This window comes from Schistocerca piceifrons, unplaced genomic scaffold (assembly GCF_021461385.2).
Source record: "Schistocerca piceifrons isolate TAMUIC-IGC-003096 unplaced genomic scaffold, iqSchPice1.1 HiC_scaffold_2295, whole genome shotgun sequence".
In the NCBI taxonomy this organism is placed as follows: domain Eukaryota; kingdom Metazoa; phylum Arthropoda; class Insecta; order Orthoptera; family Acrididae; genus Schistocerca; species Schistocerca piceifrons.
In genome coordinates this window covers 1,670,356-1,685,951 of record NW_025728223.1, presented here as the reverse complement: position 1 = coordinate 1,685,951, position 15,596 = coordinate 1,670,356, and the positions used below count along the sequence as shown (strand labels likewise).

At 44.5% G+C, this 15,596-nt stretch overlaps 2 protein-coding genes across 2 annotated transcripts in view; both read left to right on the top strand.

Moving 5' to 3' along the window:
* The window catches only part of LOC124742280 (transcriptional regulator ATRX homolog), a 139,757-nt gene extending 135,587 nt beyond the window's left edge, over positions 1-4,170 (top strand). Inside the window, exon 4 of the mRNA XM_047248796.1 lies at positions 4,150-4,170. Within this exon, the coding sequence (XP_047104752.1) occupies positions 4,150-4,170 (21 nt within the window). The remainder of the gene's footprint in view (positions 1-4,149) is intronic.
* A 926-nt stretch (positions 4,171-5,096) lies between these two features.
* Positions 5,097-15,596, top strand: part of LOC124742279 (methyl-accepting chemotaxis protein 4-like) — a 49,931-nt gene continuing 39,431 nt past the window's right edge. The window contains exon 1 of the mRNA XM_047248795.1: positions 5,097-5,484. Coding sequence (XP_047104751.1) covers positions 5,097-5,484 — 388 coding nt within the window. The remainder of the gene's footprint in view (positions 5,485-15,596) is intronic.

Genomic DNA, 15,596 nt, shown 5'->3' with positions numbered 1-15,596 from the left:
TTTGCACAAAGCATAACTTGATCGTAGCTAACATTTGGTGTAAGTATCATGAAAGAAGGTGCTATACATGGAAGAGGCCTGGAGACACTGGAAGGTTTCAGATAGATTATGTAATGGTACGACAGTGATTCAGCAACCAGATTTTAAATTTTAAGACAATTCCAGGGACAGATGTGGTCTCTGACCACAATATATTGGTTATGAACTGTAGATTAAAATTGAAGAAACTGCAAAAAGGTAGGAATTTATGGAGATGGAACCAGCATAAACTGAACGAGACAGAGGTTATAGAGAGTTTCAGAGTGAGTATTAGTGAGCCATTGACAATAACAGAGGAAAGAAATACAGTGGAAGAAGAATGAGTAGCTTTGAAAGAAGGAATAGTGAAGGCACCGGGTAAAAAGACGAGGGCTAGTAGAAATTCTTGGATAATAAAAGATATTGAATGTAATTGATGATAGGAGAGAATACAAAAATGCAGTAAATGAAGCAGGCAAAAAGGAATACAAAGTCTCAAAAGCGATATCGACAGGAAGTGCAAAATGGCTAAGCAGGGATGGCTAGACGACAAATGTAAGAAGCATGTAGAAGCATGCATCACTATGAGTAAGATAGATACTGCCAACAGGAAAATTAAGGAGCCCTTTTTAGGAAAGAGAACCACCTGTATGATAATCATGATTGCTGAGATGGAAAACCCATCCTAAGCAAAGAAGGGAAAACATTAACGGGGAAGGAGTATATAGAGGGTCTTTAAAGGGGCGGTGTACTTGAGGACAGTATTGTGGAAACGAAAGAGGACGTAGAAGAAGATGAAATGGGAGATATGATACTGCGTGAAGAATTTGACAGAGCACTAAAAGACCTAAATCGAAACGAGACCCCTACTGATAGCCTCGGGGGAACCAGCCATGATAAAAACTCATCTACAAGGGTTGGAACTTTAATAGTGGTAACTATTTATTTACAGCTCCTGTGTTTCAAAGTTTGACTGACCTTCAAAGTAGTCACCAGCATTGTGTATGACCCGTTTGCCAGCGATGTGGAAATCGCTTGAATACTCTTAGCAGTGCCAGTTGTGTTGACAGTTCGAGCGGCGCGGTCTATTGCTGGACGAATTTGTAGCAGTTCTGAAGCGAATGACGTTAAGTGTTTCTTTCAGTTTAGAAATCTAGTTGAACTCACAAGGGCTTAAATTAGCGGAGTGCAGTAGGTGACATAGCACTTAGCAGCGCCATCAGTCAAACAAATCAGTAACATCTTGCACTGTACGTGCATTAGCATTGTCCTGCAAAATGATGGTCAGGTCCTGCAGGTAAAACTACTCAATTTGTTCTTTTAAACGGGCCTACATTGTTTTGTGGCGCGAGGTTCAATTTTTCACTAATGAAAACTTCATCTTCTTCGAGTCTGGGTAATGGATGGATTACTGTTGCTTTCGTTGCCTGTAACAGTGCAGGGAGAGCTGGTTTGGAATCCTTTGAAACTCGTGAAATTTTGGCCTACCGTACTATACCTGTATCAGAGATTATTATCTCTGGTGAGGGTTCCTACATTATGCCACATGGGAGTTTGTCTTTGACTTGTCGTAGACGTGTTAAGATAAATTCTGATTGCAATATTCATTTATGGGTTAAGGCCAGTGGCTCACCTTCTTTGGAAGATTGTCGCATTGTGGGCGACTGTACAGTGTATAACCATTGAAGCAGTTCTCAACAAAAGGCCCTTTTAAGGGCCACTATACTACACATTGATCTTGCCAAAAGCCGAGAAGCGATTCTTCTTGGTGTTGTAGCTCTCTGGGGCACCCTGGTTGTAGGTTGTGTTCCAAATTGAACAGCAGAACAAAAGAAAAATTTGGAGTAAGAATTAAAACCCATGGAGAAGAAACAAAAACTTTGAGATTTGCGAACGACATTTTAATTCTGTCAGGGACAGCAAAGGACCTGGAAGAGCAGTTGAACGGAATGGACAGTGTCTTGAAAGGAGTATATAAGATGAACATCAACAAAAGCAAAACGAGGATAATGGAATGTAGTCGAATTAAGTCGGATGATGCTGAGGGAATTAGATTAGGAAATGAGACACTTAAAGTAGTAAAGGAGTTTTGCTATTTATGGAGTAAAATAACCGATGATGGTCGAAGTAGAGAGGATATAAAATGTAGACTGGCAATGGCAAGGAAAGCGTTTCTCAAAAAGAGGAATTTGTTAACATCGAGTATAGATTTAAGTGTCAGGAAGTCGTTTCTGAAAGTATTTGTATGGAGTATAGCCATGTATGGAAGTGAAACATGGACGATAACTAGTTTGGACAAGAAGAGAATAGAAGCTTTCGAAATGTGGTGCTACAGAAGAATGCTGAAGATAAGGTGGGTAGATCACGTAACTAATGAGGAGGTATTGAATAGGATTGGGGAGAAGAGACGTTTGAGGCAGAACTTGACTAGAAGAAGGGATCGGTTGGTAGGACATGTTTTGAGGCATCAAGGGATCACAAATTTAGCATTGGAGGGCAGTGTGGTTGGTAAAAATCGTAGAGGGAGACCAAGAGATGAATACGCTAAGCAGATTCAGAAGGATGTAGGTTGCAGTAGGTACTGGGAGATAAAGGAGCTTGAACAGGATAGATTAGCATGGAGAGCTGCATCCAACCAGTCTCAGGACTGAAGACCACAACAACAACAGGTACAGCTGAACTGCATGAGCCCAGTCAGTTGTACTCTGTACTGAAAGGATTTCTAATTTATAAAATTCTTCGGCAATTTTCCTTAATTTCCCATATTTTTGGTATCTTCCCAATTTTACGCATTTTTCGGGCTTCCCTAAATTATAATTATTGCGTCGAATCACACAAGATCCACCCCACTGTTTCGACGTCTGGTCAATTTCTTGATGCCCTCAGGCAATCACAACGAAGCATAGGTCTTATTTATTTATCATTGCTAAGTCACCACTCCATCACTAGTGTGTGTGTGTGTGTGTGTGTGTGTGTGTGTGTGTGTGTGTGTGTGTGTGTGTGTTTTTGGGACGTCATCGTGTATGTGTTAGAAACTAATGTATTGATAGAAATTATGTCATAGCAATTTCTGTAAGCGCTACAGATGTCTAACCAAGTATGTAACATAAGAAATACCACACTCCAATAGACAAACCCCTTCCAAACCACCACTACATTACTATATTGTGTGACGACATAATAAAATACCGATGCCTCCAACGGAAGATACTGTTTCAGATGCTGTACAGCGCTATAAAATACGCACCTAGAGATACAACCGTCCAATAACTGAAACCACCTCAGCGAACATCAGTTCGCTGACGGTAGCTTACCCCTTTGACTGCAAACTGTGGATGGATAGCCGCGGAAACTGCTGTTTGGAATATGACCGCGAACATGCGGAGCAACTGCTGAGAACGTTGAGGTGTGGTCATCCCCAGCCTGGTGGCTCACACTGCTGCCGTATCAGTTTTGGCCGAAAAGTCTCCTGCCCGCTGTAATACAAAAGCAAACAGATTCCAACATGTCTGTGTAAATTCAAAGAACGCTACAAATACACACCTGGATGACTAGGATCTCCTCCCCTGTGTTCACTGGATAATGCCAGCAGGGTACCGAACTCCCTGTGCGGTCGCGGCCACAGAGTCACGAATGGGAGAACACTGCATGTCTGCCTAACACTACACCAGACCGTCTCCCCAGGTGTGGAGCAGAAATTTGCGTTATTTAAACAATACGTATCTGTGCACACGCAAGAGACCTAGTGGCTGCCACAAATAGCACTCAGTCACTGGGGGAGAGGACAGTCCGCCACAGCAAACCTGTCGTAATGTACCGACGACCTTGCAGATAAATGTTGCTAACAAATTTAGCGCCGAGTACTCCCTTTCCCAACCCCTTTTCTCTAGACCAATCAGAAACAGGTTTGCTCTGCTACCGCCTACCATCATTCTTTTAAAACATCTGTGGGCTACTGCCATTGTTGTGTCCATTTTCCATTTTATATGGCTTTATGCCAGATGGATTACATATACAGGTTCTTTTACACAATCTGGTGATGCCACAAAGCGGTGAAATGCATCGTCGATGTTAAATAATTTCGCAATCCAGTTTGTTATGCTGAAATTGTATGGGTGACTTCATTTTCAGCCAGGTGGACTCCCATGTTGAGTGAAGACAAGTGATTACGATGTATAAACAAAGTAAACTCTGCAATATTGTTTCTATATGCGAGATCACTGTAAGTCTCGTATATTTACCAGTGGAAAACCAGAGTTTGATCATTCCTACTAACATTATTTGACTGATTCATAGAAATACAAAGACACACGCTGGAAAGCTAGTACATTGTAGTATTTAAACATTTATTGAACGTAACTTCTACAATACAATAGCTGGCTGTATAATAGATGTAGACGTCAAACGATCTAGTCAGATGTGGTTCCTCTCGGTCGACTGGTACTTCGATCGGCGGTGCAGTACAGCGGCTCTGGTGATATCTTCTCACAGACTCTGCTATAGCGGTTGCCATTAGATGCGGACGAAGACTGATCTTCCTTCGACTGGCCGGGCCTATATAGTGAGCTGGAGCCAATAGAAACCCAGTGTAGGAATCTGTGGCTGGCTATCTCGCGGTGAGCTCTGCAAGGAAAGGTTCCTATTAATCGACTGGAATCTTTGACGTGTTTATCTGATGTCTTCGCCTGTTGGTTTGTTTCCCCTCATAGCGTGGCTGTTATGCGGTGCTGCCTGCCATTTAGGGGAACCCGATGGCAGACAGTACACACCTCCCTTCCTGGGGGGGCGGGGGGGGGGGGGGGAGAGGAGGGCGACGTCGTCCTACTCAGTCTTGGCGGCCTCGTGTAGGAGGCGGTGAAAACTCGGCCCCGCAGAGTAGGGCGCGGCGTGGCAGGCCAGACGGGTAGAGCTGCGTTGTGGAAGAGGCGGGGAAGCCGGCCGCGATGGTTCCAGGGGCATAGGTTCATCGACGTCCGCGGGATGCTGCCCGAAAAGTGGACTGCGTGGGCGTCACTGGCTAGGCTGCGACACCGGCGGCGGCGGTACCAAGGTCACGGGGGCATCGTCAACGCTGGCGGATGGCGCAGCCGGTCGGGCCGGCGGAGGAGCCGGTGGAGCCTGCAGCCGCTGTGGAGATGACTGCTGTTGCTGCTAGATGGGGTCTGGCACCCCTGCACGCCAACCACAGGCGGAAGAGATCACATCCGGGCGGCCGGAAGAAGGCGGCAGAGCGGTTTGCCGGGAAGACGCTGATATCAGCGCTGGAGTTGGTTGCGGTGCCGGCAGACCACTTTGTCGGCAATGCGGACATCAAAGAGCTGACGGCCTTGCGGCTGGACGATCACCCCCTCAATCCATCCGGCTCTCGGGCCGAAACCTCGCGCCTAGATAAGGGATCCCGGAACAAAGGGAGCCTGTGCAGTCGGAACCCATTGTTTGGGTCCGGGCCAGAGGAGGTGCCAAAGGGTACGAGGTTGCCGGCCATGCAGAAGTTCAGCCGGACTACGGGAGCCGATGGGCCTCGACCGATAGGAACTGAGGAACAATGTCCGCGACTCGTCCAAAGTGTGGGTGGAGGCATATTTTGACATTTGGGCCTTAAATGTCCGGACGAGGCGTTCGGCCTTGCCGTTCGATTGCGGGTGAAAGAGCGGAGTGAGGACATGTTGGATGCCGTTGGCAGAACAAAACTTCGCGAATATCTGGCTCTGGAATTGAGGGCCGTTATCGGTAACAATTGTTAGCGGCAACCCTTCCAAGGAAAAATCTTTCTTGAGAGCAGCGAGGGTCGCTTCCGCAGTGGTGCTGGTACGACGGATAACGAACGGAAAACGTGAAAAGGCATCGGTGACGAGAAGCCATTGGTAGCTGAAGAAGGGGCCGGCGAAGTGCAAATAAATGCGATCCCATGGACCCGCCGGCTTAGGCCAAGAGAGGAAGGTTTGAGGGGCGTTATTTGTAATTGTAATCCTTAAGTATTTAGTTGAATTTACAGCCTTCAGATTTGTGCGACTTTTGGCGCAATCGAAACTCAGCGGATTTTGAGAGCTCGTTTCTCAGAATGGAGCAGGATAAGGTTACGATTGTGGATGGAGCCGTAATCAGTTACTCTCAGTTGCACAACAAATACGTAAACTTTATTTATAGAAATTAAAATTTTAAAACGATCTCTTAAAACGACGACTGACTGTGTGATAGCACAGAAAAAAATATCCACAATTTTAGGGCCGAAGGCCACCAACAATAACCTCAAACAACAAACGGCTGAAGGCCTGAATTAGAAGTCAAAAGAACAATTCCAAATTGCACTTTTAAAATAAATACGTTGCTTTTAAAACAAGTTTGCTTAAAAAACTTATTGTAACACGGCTGAAGGCCTTATCACCAAAGAAGTTGCTGAGGCCTTCTCCACCCGACATAACGGCGCCTAGAGCATCAGCAACGAAACTGACAGCCTGCAGCCGCGGGTTGCCCGCGTCGCGGGCAACCCGAAGCACTACACGACCGGCAGGCAGTATTGATGAATGGCCACAGCAACAACCACAACACCACAGCAAAGACACCAGCAGACACCAGGGGCCACTACCGGCCCACATAAACATAAGGAAGAGGTCGCTGCAGATCCCGGAACTATTTTCACACGTCAAACCACGTGACGGAAAATAGTTCCGAGGTACTCATCCGCCGAAGCGCTATAAAGGCCGGCGCTCGGCCACACACCGGCAGTTCATCGACCGCCAGCAGACGTGGATGGCTGCCGCCGCGGCAGCCCGGCTTTGATCTTCTCGCTGATCTCTGGATTAGGCTCGGTATATCGGAGAAGTCTCTGGCGGAGACTAGGAGGATATTATTTCAGTTGTTTTCTATCTTATTGTTGTATGTAGTTGTGATTCGAAGACGGATCACTTTTGTGTGTTGGTGTTATACTTGGAGAATTTGTTTTGGTTAATTGAACAGCCCAATAAATTCTTTTCGGACTTTGATCGTTAGTTTCTTCTGCTTACGCAGACATATCAGAAGTGAAATTATTGCTCGGCTGAAGGCCACATCAACAATAATTAGTGAATTACAAATATCCTTAAAACAAAGACCACAATCTAAGGAATCAGGACAAGCAGTTCTCAGCAAGTGTTCCAAGGGTCGGCCTGGGAAAGTAATTCAAACATAAGGTAGGGTGAGACAGGCAGTGAAGAGTAGTAGCGACGCAAGAGGATAGCAACTAAAACTACTCAAACTAGGGGCAGATTAAGCGTAGACCGACCGACTAACCAATGCGCCTAACGTCCAATCACTGGTACAACGATGGAATATTTTTAGGCAAGGGCGAAGACAGACAGCACTACGTCTTCACAAAACACCCAAGGGCGAAGGAAACACTAGGACCGACGTAAACCCCCCAAATTTATATATATATATATGCGCACAGTACAATACAAGAGGTTGTCAAACTACACGCCGTGTCGGACAGCATCAACACGACGAGGAAAGGTACACTGCCGGAAAGGTACCCTAACCTCCAGGGCAGGTAACTGGGGCGTTAGCGGCCACAAGGCAGAAGATGCCACTGCTTGTACTTCACTAATAAGAGTAATACTAAATTCAGTGATGAATAACAAATAGAGAAAGACGGCTGCAATATTTCACCGCCTCTAAACACTTCACTCGTTGCCGCCAGGCTCAGCGGCCCTGGGAGCAACAACCCGCCTGCCAAAGTCGAGATCTCAGAATAGTCAAGGTTGCATTAGCAGTTAACTCTTCACTCAAACGTCCAGGGTTCGGTGTGCAACGAAGTCGTCGCTCTCGCAGCCGCCCCTCCTCGATCCGGCAGTGGCAGCCCGCCGCCAGCAACCCCTGCTTGCCCCTCGCGCTGCACGCACCTGCTCGCTGCTGCGCCCCCTAACGACCTCATGTCCGTTCACCCTCCCACTGACACCAAATCCAGTACGCAGACAGCATTAAAACAACTGCTCATTCAAAACCACAAGATCACAAGATACACACGGAGCCCGGAAAACAATTACGACAACAACTCACAATACTAAAACCAGTCACTAAGAAACAACATGGACGAATTACAAGTCGGCACAGAAGTGGTTGGAACACCTAACGTACGTCGTCCGCTGCGACGACCGAACGACCAACCAACGGTCGTCTCCACTCAAGTCAGGTACAGGAAAGATCCCAGTATAAATCATCGACTGGCAACTTATTTCCATGAGATCACTTCGACGGCCAGAGACAGGCGCGCGCGCGCGCACACACACACACACACACACACACACACACACACACACACACACACACACACACACATAAAATATCATGGTCCATTCAACTAAACCTCGCTGGATCCGGTCCTTGACGTGGCCGTGCACTCTCGCGACCACATCCTTCCGCCGGACAGTGGATGTGTGTCGCGAGCGGTCGGGCGAGTACTGGCTGTCCAGACCTCACTGCTGCTCTCTCCCAACTCCTCTTGTTCGACACACGACGACCCGGAAATACTAAATGCTGCTCCAAAGATGGTACCACAGTAAGCGCTATCGATAAGCGCTGCTGCTGCTGCCACTCACGGACAGACAACGCGAGCAAACGTAGCGGCGACAGTGAACACACTAAGAAAACTAGGCGCCACTCGCTATTACAAGATGCCAAGCTATGATCCTGATCAGTTACCGCTTAGCAGCCAGCTATTGTTGCCCGAACATCAGATTAGCGAAGCTGTTACTTCACGTCATCAAGAGAAACAAGGATATTCCTATCTTCAGTATCATTGTCGTCCAATTGTTTTTATTGTGATGATTGCGTCTGCTTAATCATCAAGTAAATATAGTAGTCGTAGTGATGGGAGTGCAATAAAAATGAAGGTAATCGCGGGTAATGCTGTTCAGATAGTTTCAATTAAATGTACAAGCTGTATATTTCGGTTTGTATAGCTCTCTATGGATCGGAGTGTGGAAACAGATCCCTTAATCTGGGAGGTAGGTTAGAAAATTTAAAAAAGGAAATGGACAGGTTGAGGATAGATATAGTAGAAATTAGTGAGGTTTGGTGGCAGGAGGAAGAGGGCTTCTGGTCCGGTGAATAAAGGGTTATAAATACAAAGGCAAATATGGGTAAAGCAGGAATGGTTTAATAATGAATAACAAAATAGGAATTCGGGTACACTACTGTGAACAGCATAGTAATGCATTGTCGCTGATAAGATACATTGAGGTAAAAAAAGTCATGGATAGCAATGTCAACATATAGAGGTGGATGTAGTATCGCGTACATGAAGTATAAAAGGACAGTGCATGGATGGAGCAGTCACTTGTAGCCAGGTGATTCATGTGAGAAGGTTACAGATTTCATAATGGTCACACGACGGGAATTAACTGACACTGGAGCGTAATTTGAGCTAGACGCTTGGGATATCCTCTCCGAAAAGCGTTAGGAAATTCAATATTCCGCGATTCACGGTGTCAAGAGTGTGCCGAGAACACCACATTTCAGGCATTACCTCTCATCACGCACAGTGCAATGGCGACAGCCTTCACTTAACGACAGAGAGCAGCACTATTTGCGTACAGTTGTCAGTGCCAACAGACAACCAACATTCCGTGAAATAAGCGCAGAAATCAATGTGGGACGTAGGACGAATGTATCCGCTAGACACAGTGCGGAGAAATTTGGAGTTAATGGTTTACAGCAGCAGACGACCGATGCGGGTGCCTTTTCTGACAGCACAACATCGCCTGCAGCGCCTCTCCTGGACTCTTGACCATTTGGGTTGGATTCTAAAGGACTGGACAACTGTGTCGTGGTCGGATGAGTCCCAATTTCAGTTGGTAAGAGCCGATGGTGGGACTCGACTATGGAACAGGCCCCACGGACCCAAGTTGTCAACAAGGCGTTGTGCAAGCTGGTGTAACGGTGTAGGCTGTGTTTACATGGGACGGACTGGGTCCTCAGGACCAACTGAACCTATCAGTGACTGGAAATGGAGATGTTTGGCTGCTTGCAGATCATCAGCAGCCACTGACTGACTTCATGTTCCAAATAACGGTAAAATTTCTATGGATGACAATGCGCCACGTTATTGGGCCACAACTATTCGTGACTCGTTTGAAGAACATTCAGGACAATTCGATCGAATGATTCGATTGCCCAGATCGCCTGACACGAATCCCATTTAGGGGACAAATAGATCAGTTCGTGCACAAAATCCTGCACTGGCAACACTCCCGCAATTATGGGCGTCTATAGAGGCAGCATGGCTAATTATTTCTGCAGGGGACTTCGAACATCGTGTTGAGTCCATGTCACATCCAATAGCTGCATTACGTCAGGCGGAAGGAGATCCGAGATAATATTAGGAGGTATCCCATGACTTTTGCGACCTCCGAGTAGTGACGAAACCCACACCTCTCTCTCTGAATTTATAGTGAATGAGAATATTCTGGGAGAAAACTGGTAAGCATAGTTTTCCCAGTATGTCACGGTAAGAAAATTGTTGGCTGTTTTACCCGTCTGCGACGGGCGGGAGGAAACCATAGACGACAAACGTAAGCAAAAAATATGAGAAAATGAAATTAATTACACTACTGGCCATTAAAATTGCTACACCACGAAAATGACGTGCTACAGACGCGAAATATAACCGACAGGAAAAAGATGCTGTGATATGCAAATGATTAGCTTTTCAGAGTATTCACACAAAGTTGGCGCCGGTGGCGACACCTACAACGGGCTGACATGAGGAAAGTTTCCAACCGATTTCTCATACACAAACAACGGTTAACCGGCGTTGCCTCGTGAAACGTTGTTGTGATGCCTCGTGTCAGGAGGAGAAATGTGTACCATCACGTTTCCGACTTTGATAAAGGTCAAACTGTAGCCTATAGCGATTGCGGTTTCTCGTATCGCGACATTGCTGCTCGCGTTGGTCGAGATCCAATGGCTGTTAGCAGAATATGGAATCGGTGGGTTCAGGAGTGTAATACGGAACGCCGTGCTGGATCCCAACGGCCTCGTATCACTAGCAGTCGACATGACAGGCATCTTACCCGCATGACAGGGATCGAGATGTGGCTGCACCATCCGTTACAGAGTCAACAGATGGGGACGTTTGCAAGACAACAACCTCCTGCACGAACAGTTCGACGACGTTTGAAGCAGCATGGACTATCAGCTCGGAGACCATGGCTACGGTTACCCTTGACGCTGCATCACAGACAGGAGCGCCTGCGATGGTGTACTCAACGACGAACCTGGGTGCACGAATGGCAATACGTCATTTTTTCGGGTGAATCCAGGTTCTGTTTACAGCATCATGATGGCCGCATCCCTGTTTGGCGGCATCGTAGTGAACGCACATTGGAAGCGTGTATTCGTCATCGCCATACTGGCGTATCACCCGGCGTGATGGTATGGGGTGCCATTGGTTACACGTCTCTGTCACCTCTAGTTCGCATTGACGGCACTTTGGACAGTGGACGTTACATTTCAGATGTGTTACGACCCGTAGCTGTACCCTTCATTCGATCCCTATGAAACCCTACATTTCAGCATTATAATGCACGACAGCTTGTTGCAGGTCCTGTAAGGGCGTCTCTGGGTACAGGAAATGTTCGACTGCTGCCCGGCCAGCACATTCTCCAGATCTCTCACCAATTGAAAACGTCTGGTCAATGGTGGGCGATCAACTGGCTCGCCACAATACGCCAGTCACTACGCTTGATGAACTGTGGTATCGTGTTGAAGCTGCATGGGCAGCTGTACCTGTACACGCCATCCAAGCTCTGTTTGACTCAATGCCCAGGCGTATCAAGGCCGTTGTTACGGCCAGAGGTGGTTGTGTTCTCACTTTGAAATGAACGAACAGTAGAAACTGCGTAGAAACTGCGTATAAACTACATTAAACAACTGACCAGACAAATATGCCAAGGAAAACTCTATTCAGCGCCGTGTAGTGGATAACAAATGTTTTGTCTCTGTGATGCTGCACTTAATTTGTTTTGTATAAACGATGCTATGTTGCACATAGTTCAGCTCTTAGCTGATCATATTACAAAACTGTCTACGGCAAACGGTAGTTTAGCGTTCTCGTAGGGCACAGGTTATTTATTCAGTCTTTAAAGTTTTTGTACTTTAAAGAAGTACAACCATACGTGACAATAGTGAACTTGTTAAGCACTGTGTCTATCCAAACGATTTTAATTACAAAACATTTCTTTGTATAAAAAAACAGAAAACATTTTTCGGTACTATAAAGTTCAGTATTAATAGACTTCTATAAATACGTTTTCGAAATCACTTTGGGGGCATGGCATAAACGTCTTTCACAGATAATGAGGATATATAATGTGTTGTAAGCCGAATGAATGAATGATGTTATACGATGAACAGAACATACTTCATGCATTCGATCAGTTACCAGCTAGTATTTAATTGTTCTCTAAATATTTTTCAAAAGAATTTTACTCTTTTTTAATGTATTGGTTACGATTTTCTGATGGCAAATTATTTTCAGAAATATTCTCATTTGCTATAGTTATATAATAACCAAATAAAGTTTACTTGCACACTGATCAATAAACTGTCATTATTATAAGGCTTAGTTTTCAGGATTACATGAGAACTTTTTTTTCAATATTTACATTTGACTGAGGCAAAAGTGAATAGTTGTGTTTACGTGGCATTATACTTTGTTTCCAATCCTCCCAACTTCGGCGTAGCCGACGGGAAAACATGCCTCCGCAAAAAAAACGCAGCGAGGGATAAAATTTCCATCCACTTTTGTTTAACATAAAGTTCGCTTCATGTTTACAATCGCTACGTAACAGAATTACACACAAAATTGTTTTGTTTTAATTATGTTATCAAAATTATTGTACTGATTGTTTTCAAGTCCGAGCTATTTTTGGCTCAACAGTTTACAAATTGTAGTAAAGTTCTTAAACTTAGTGTGACACACGTCAGCGTTAAAGTCTTCATCGTAAATTTCATTTGATACGACTATGTAATTGATACGGAGCTCACATCACACGGTCGGCGGCTCCTATCACCTTTTCTGTTGTGGTTCTGCCGCCACACCAACTGCTTCATAGGAACAAATGCCTGCTGCTGGTACCAAGGTTAGCACGATGTGTCGCGGGCTGCGCTTCTGCTTTTCACCTCAGCATCGTTTATACAAAACAAATTAAGTGCAGCATCACAGAGACAAAACATTTGTTATCCACTAGACGGCGCTGAATAGAGTTTTGCTTAGCATATTTGTCTGGTCAGTTGTTTAATGTAGTTTATACGCAGTTTCTACTGTTCGTTCATTTCAAAGTGAGAACACGTTTCCTTGTTTTACGTTGGCAACACTGTCACCGGTCAGAGCGCGGCATGACATCCACTGTAGAATTACTGTTAACCTGTTGCACATAGTTCAGCTCTTAGCTAATCATATTACAAAACTGTCTACGACAAACGGTAGTTTAGCGTTCTCGTAGGGCACAGGTTATTTATTCAATCTTTAAAGTTTTTGTACTTTAAACAAGCACAACCATACGTGACAATAGTGGACTTGTTAAGCACTGTTACTGAATACCACAATGGCAGACATCAGTTCGCTTTGTTAGTACCACGTTTACCAGACGCGTTTATTTGTTGTCCCGTGCGAGAACACTTATGAAGATACACTTGGTTAAAAGCGTTCGTGCGTACTTCATCCGATTACCTCCATAATCCGACGCAGCAGAGGTGAGTACAGATTAACGTACTACTATGGGCTTTCACATGTTTTATTTGCTTATGCTTGCACAGCCTTTCAGTATCACTTAAATAAGTGTGCTGAGTTCCACAGTGGGTTTTAAACTGCAATGAATACAGAATCGTTGTGTCTCTTTTCTCAGGAGTTTCTGTGTACATTGACAATCAAATAGTTGCTGTGCAAGTATTTTGTTCTCACGCAAGGTGAAGCGTAATACAACACTAGAATTATTTGTATATTAATATCTCTCTTGCGATTTTAGCAGTGGAGCTATGTCACAAGATTTATATATTCTCATAGTATTCGGTCATGTACTTAGTTACTTGGTTGATGTTTACATGTGAAATATCTTACATAAAAGAAGAACTTGTTTCCTTTCGTAAAGGGCACCGCTATACGACCTTTACTTGCATAGAAATTACGGTGTCTACGAAATAAGCTAAAATTACCAGAGCAAAAAGTGGGTAAATAAACCGTTCGCCGCGTGCGCGAATCAAACGTGGGCATCCAGACACACACAAAGAGAAATTTTGTGTAACTACGAGATAGACAAGATTCAATAAGGAACTCATTTCCTAGATTTTTCTGTTAATAGTATGGGCTTACTTTATTCATATAGAAAAATTCACTAGAAAAATAATTACTGGTTCCTGCCAAAACTTAGCAACTAAGCTTGTAAAAATAAGCTAAACATAAGCCATACGCATTTACAGGTTTGTGCCTTGCTTGCATAGCTAAAGATTTTTATTTCTCTTGCTTGCTGGTATATCTTACTCATACTGGCTGTGCTTACAGTAAAAGTGTGATTTTATGGTGTACATTTTAATATTAATTCCCATACCATGTATCTCTGTCATACATTAGTACTTTCCCAAATTATTTTGAATTAACTATTGTACTGTTCAGAACATATTTAAAATTCCTAGCTTTACACGCCACTGTGGTTAGTCCATGAAACAAAGCGTACTTCTACTGCTTCAAAGCTTGTGTCCAAATCTTGATCAGTTGTTATACAAATATATTTGAATATATACATTAGTCCACAAGATTAGTACAACCGATCATCTGTCTGAGACTCATGAATTAAACAGAAATATTTACTATCTACAATTACAAGAAATTCACTTAACTTTGAAGAATCATGCTTTAAAGTTAGAAAAGTTTTTTTTCATTTTTAGAAGAGAAATTTGCCGGACTGACTACAAAATGCCATCATAACTATTAATACTATATATGAAGCTAAATTAAGTAGAAATTCCACCGCCTCTCCTTAGGCCCAGGGAAAGCAATACGTCACATGACAGTACTGTATATGCAGACGAAGTTGGTAGTCGGCGCAGTGACTGGTGTGAGTGACCTAAAGGCATTTCCCATTTACAGTTGCCACTGCGCGCTGTGTGAACATAGTTTGCGCCTGGGATACATCTGATAAGGGACTACCTGCGCATGATATTCGTACCCCTTGATGATGCCAGGCTTATGTGGTAAGACATTTGAATATTTATTTAGCAAATCAGCTAGGTCAGCCTTTTGTTATGTTAAATGCTCTGATTCGCCTATTTTCGTTCTAATGTGGGATAAAATATCCATGGCATCTCCTGTATTCTGACATTATAGTGCATTATGAACACAGTACTGCCCATCACTAGTGGACAGAGCCTTAGTTTTTATCGATTTGAGACTTTGACCTTCACTTTTTCGCTATACCTACCATGACATGAGGTTTTCCTCAAGAAACTTACAACTTGTTCCGTTCAGAAGGTCGATCTTTGCGTCCCCTCTTCGCAGAAATCCCATGCCTACCAGACAGGAAACAGACAAATTCTTGACACAGAGA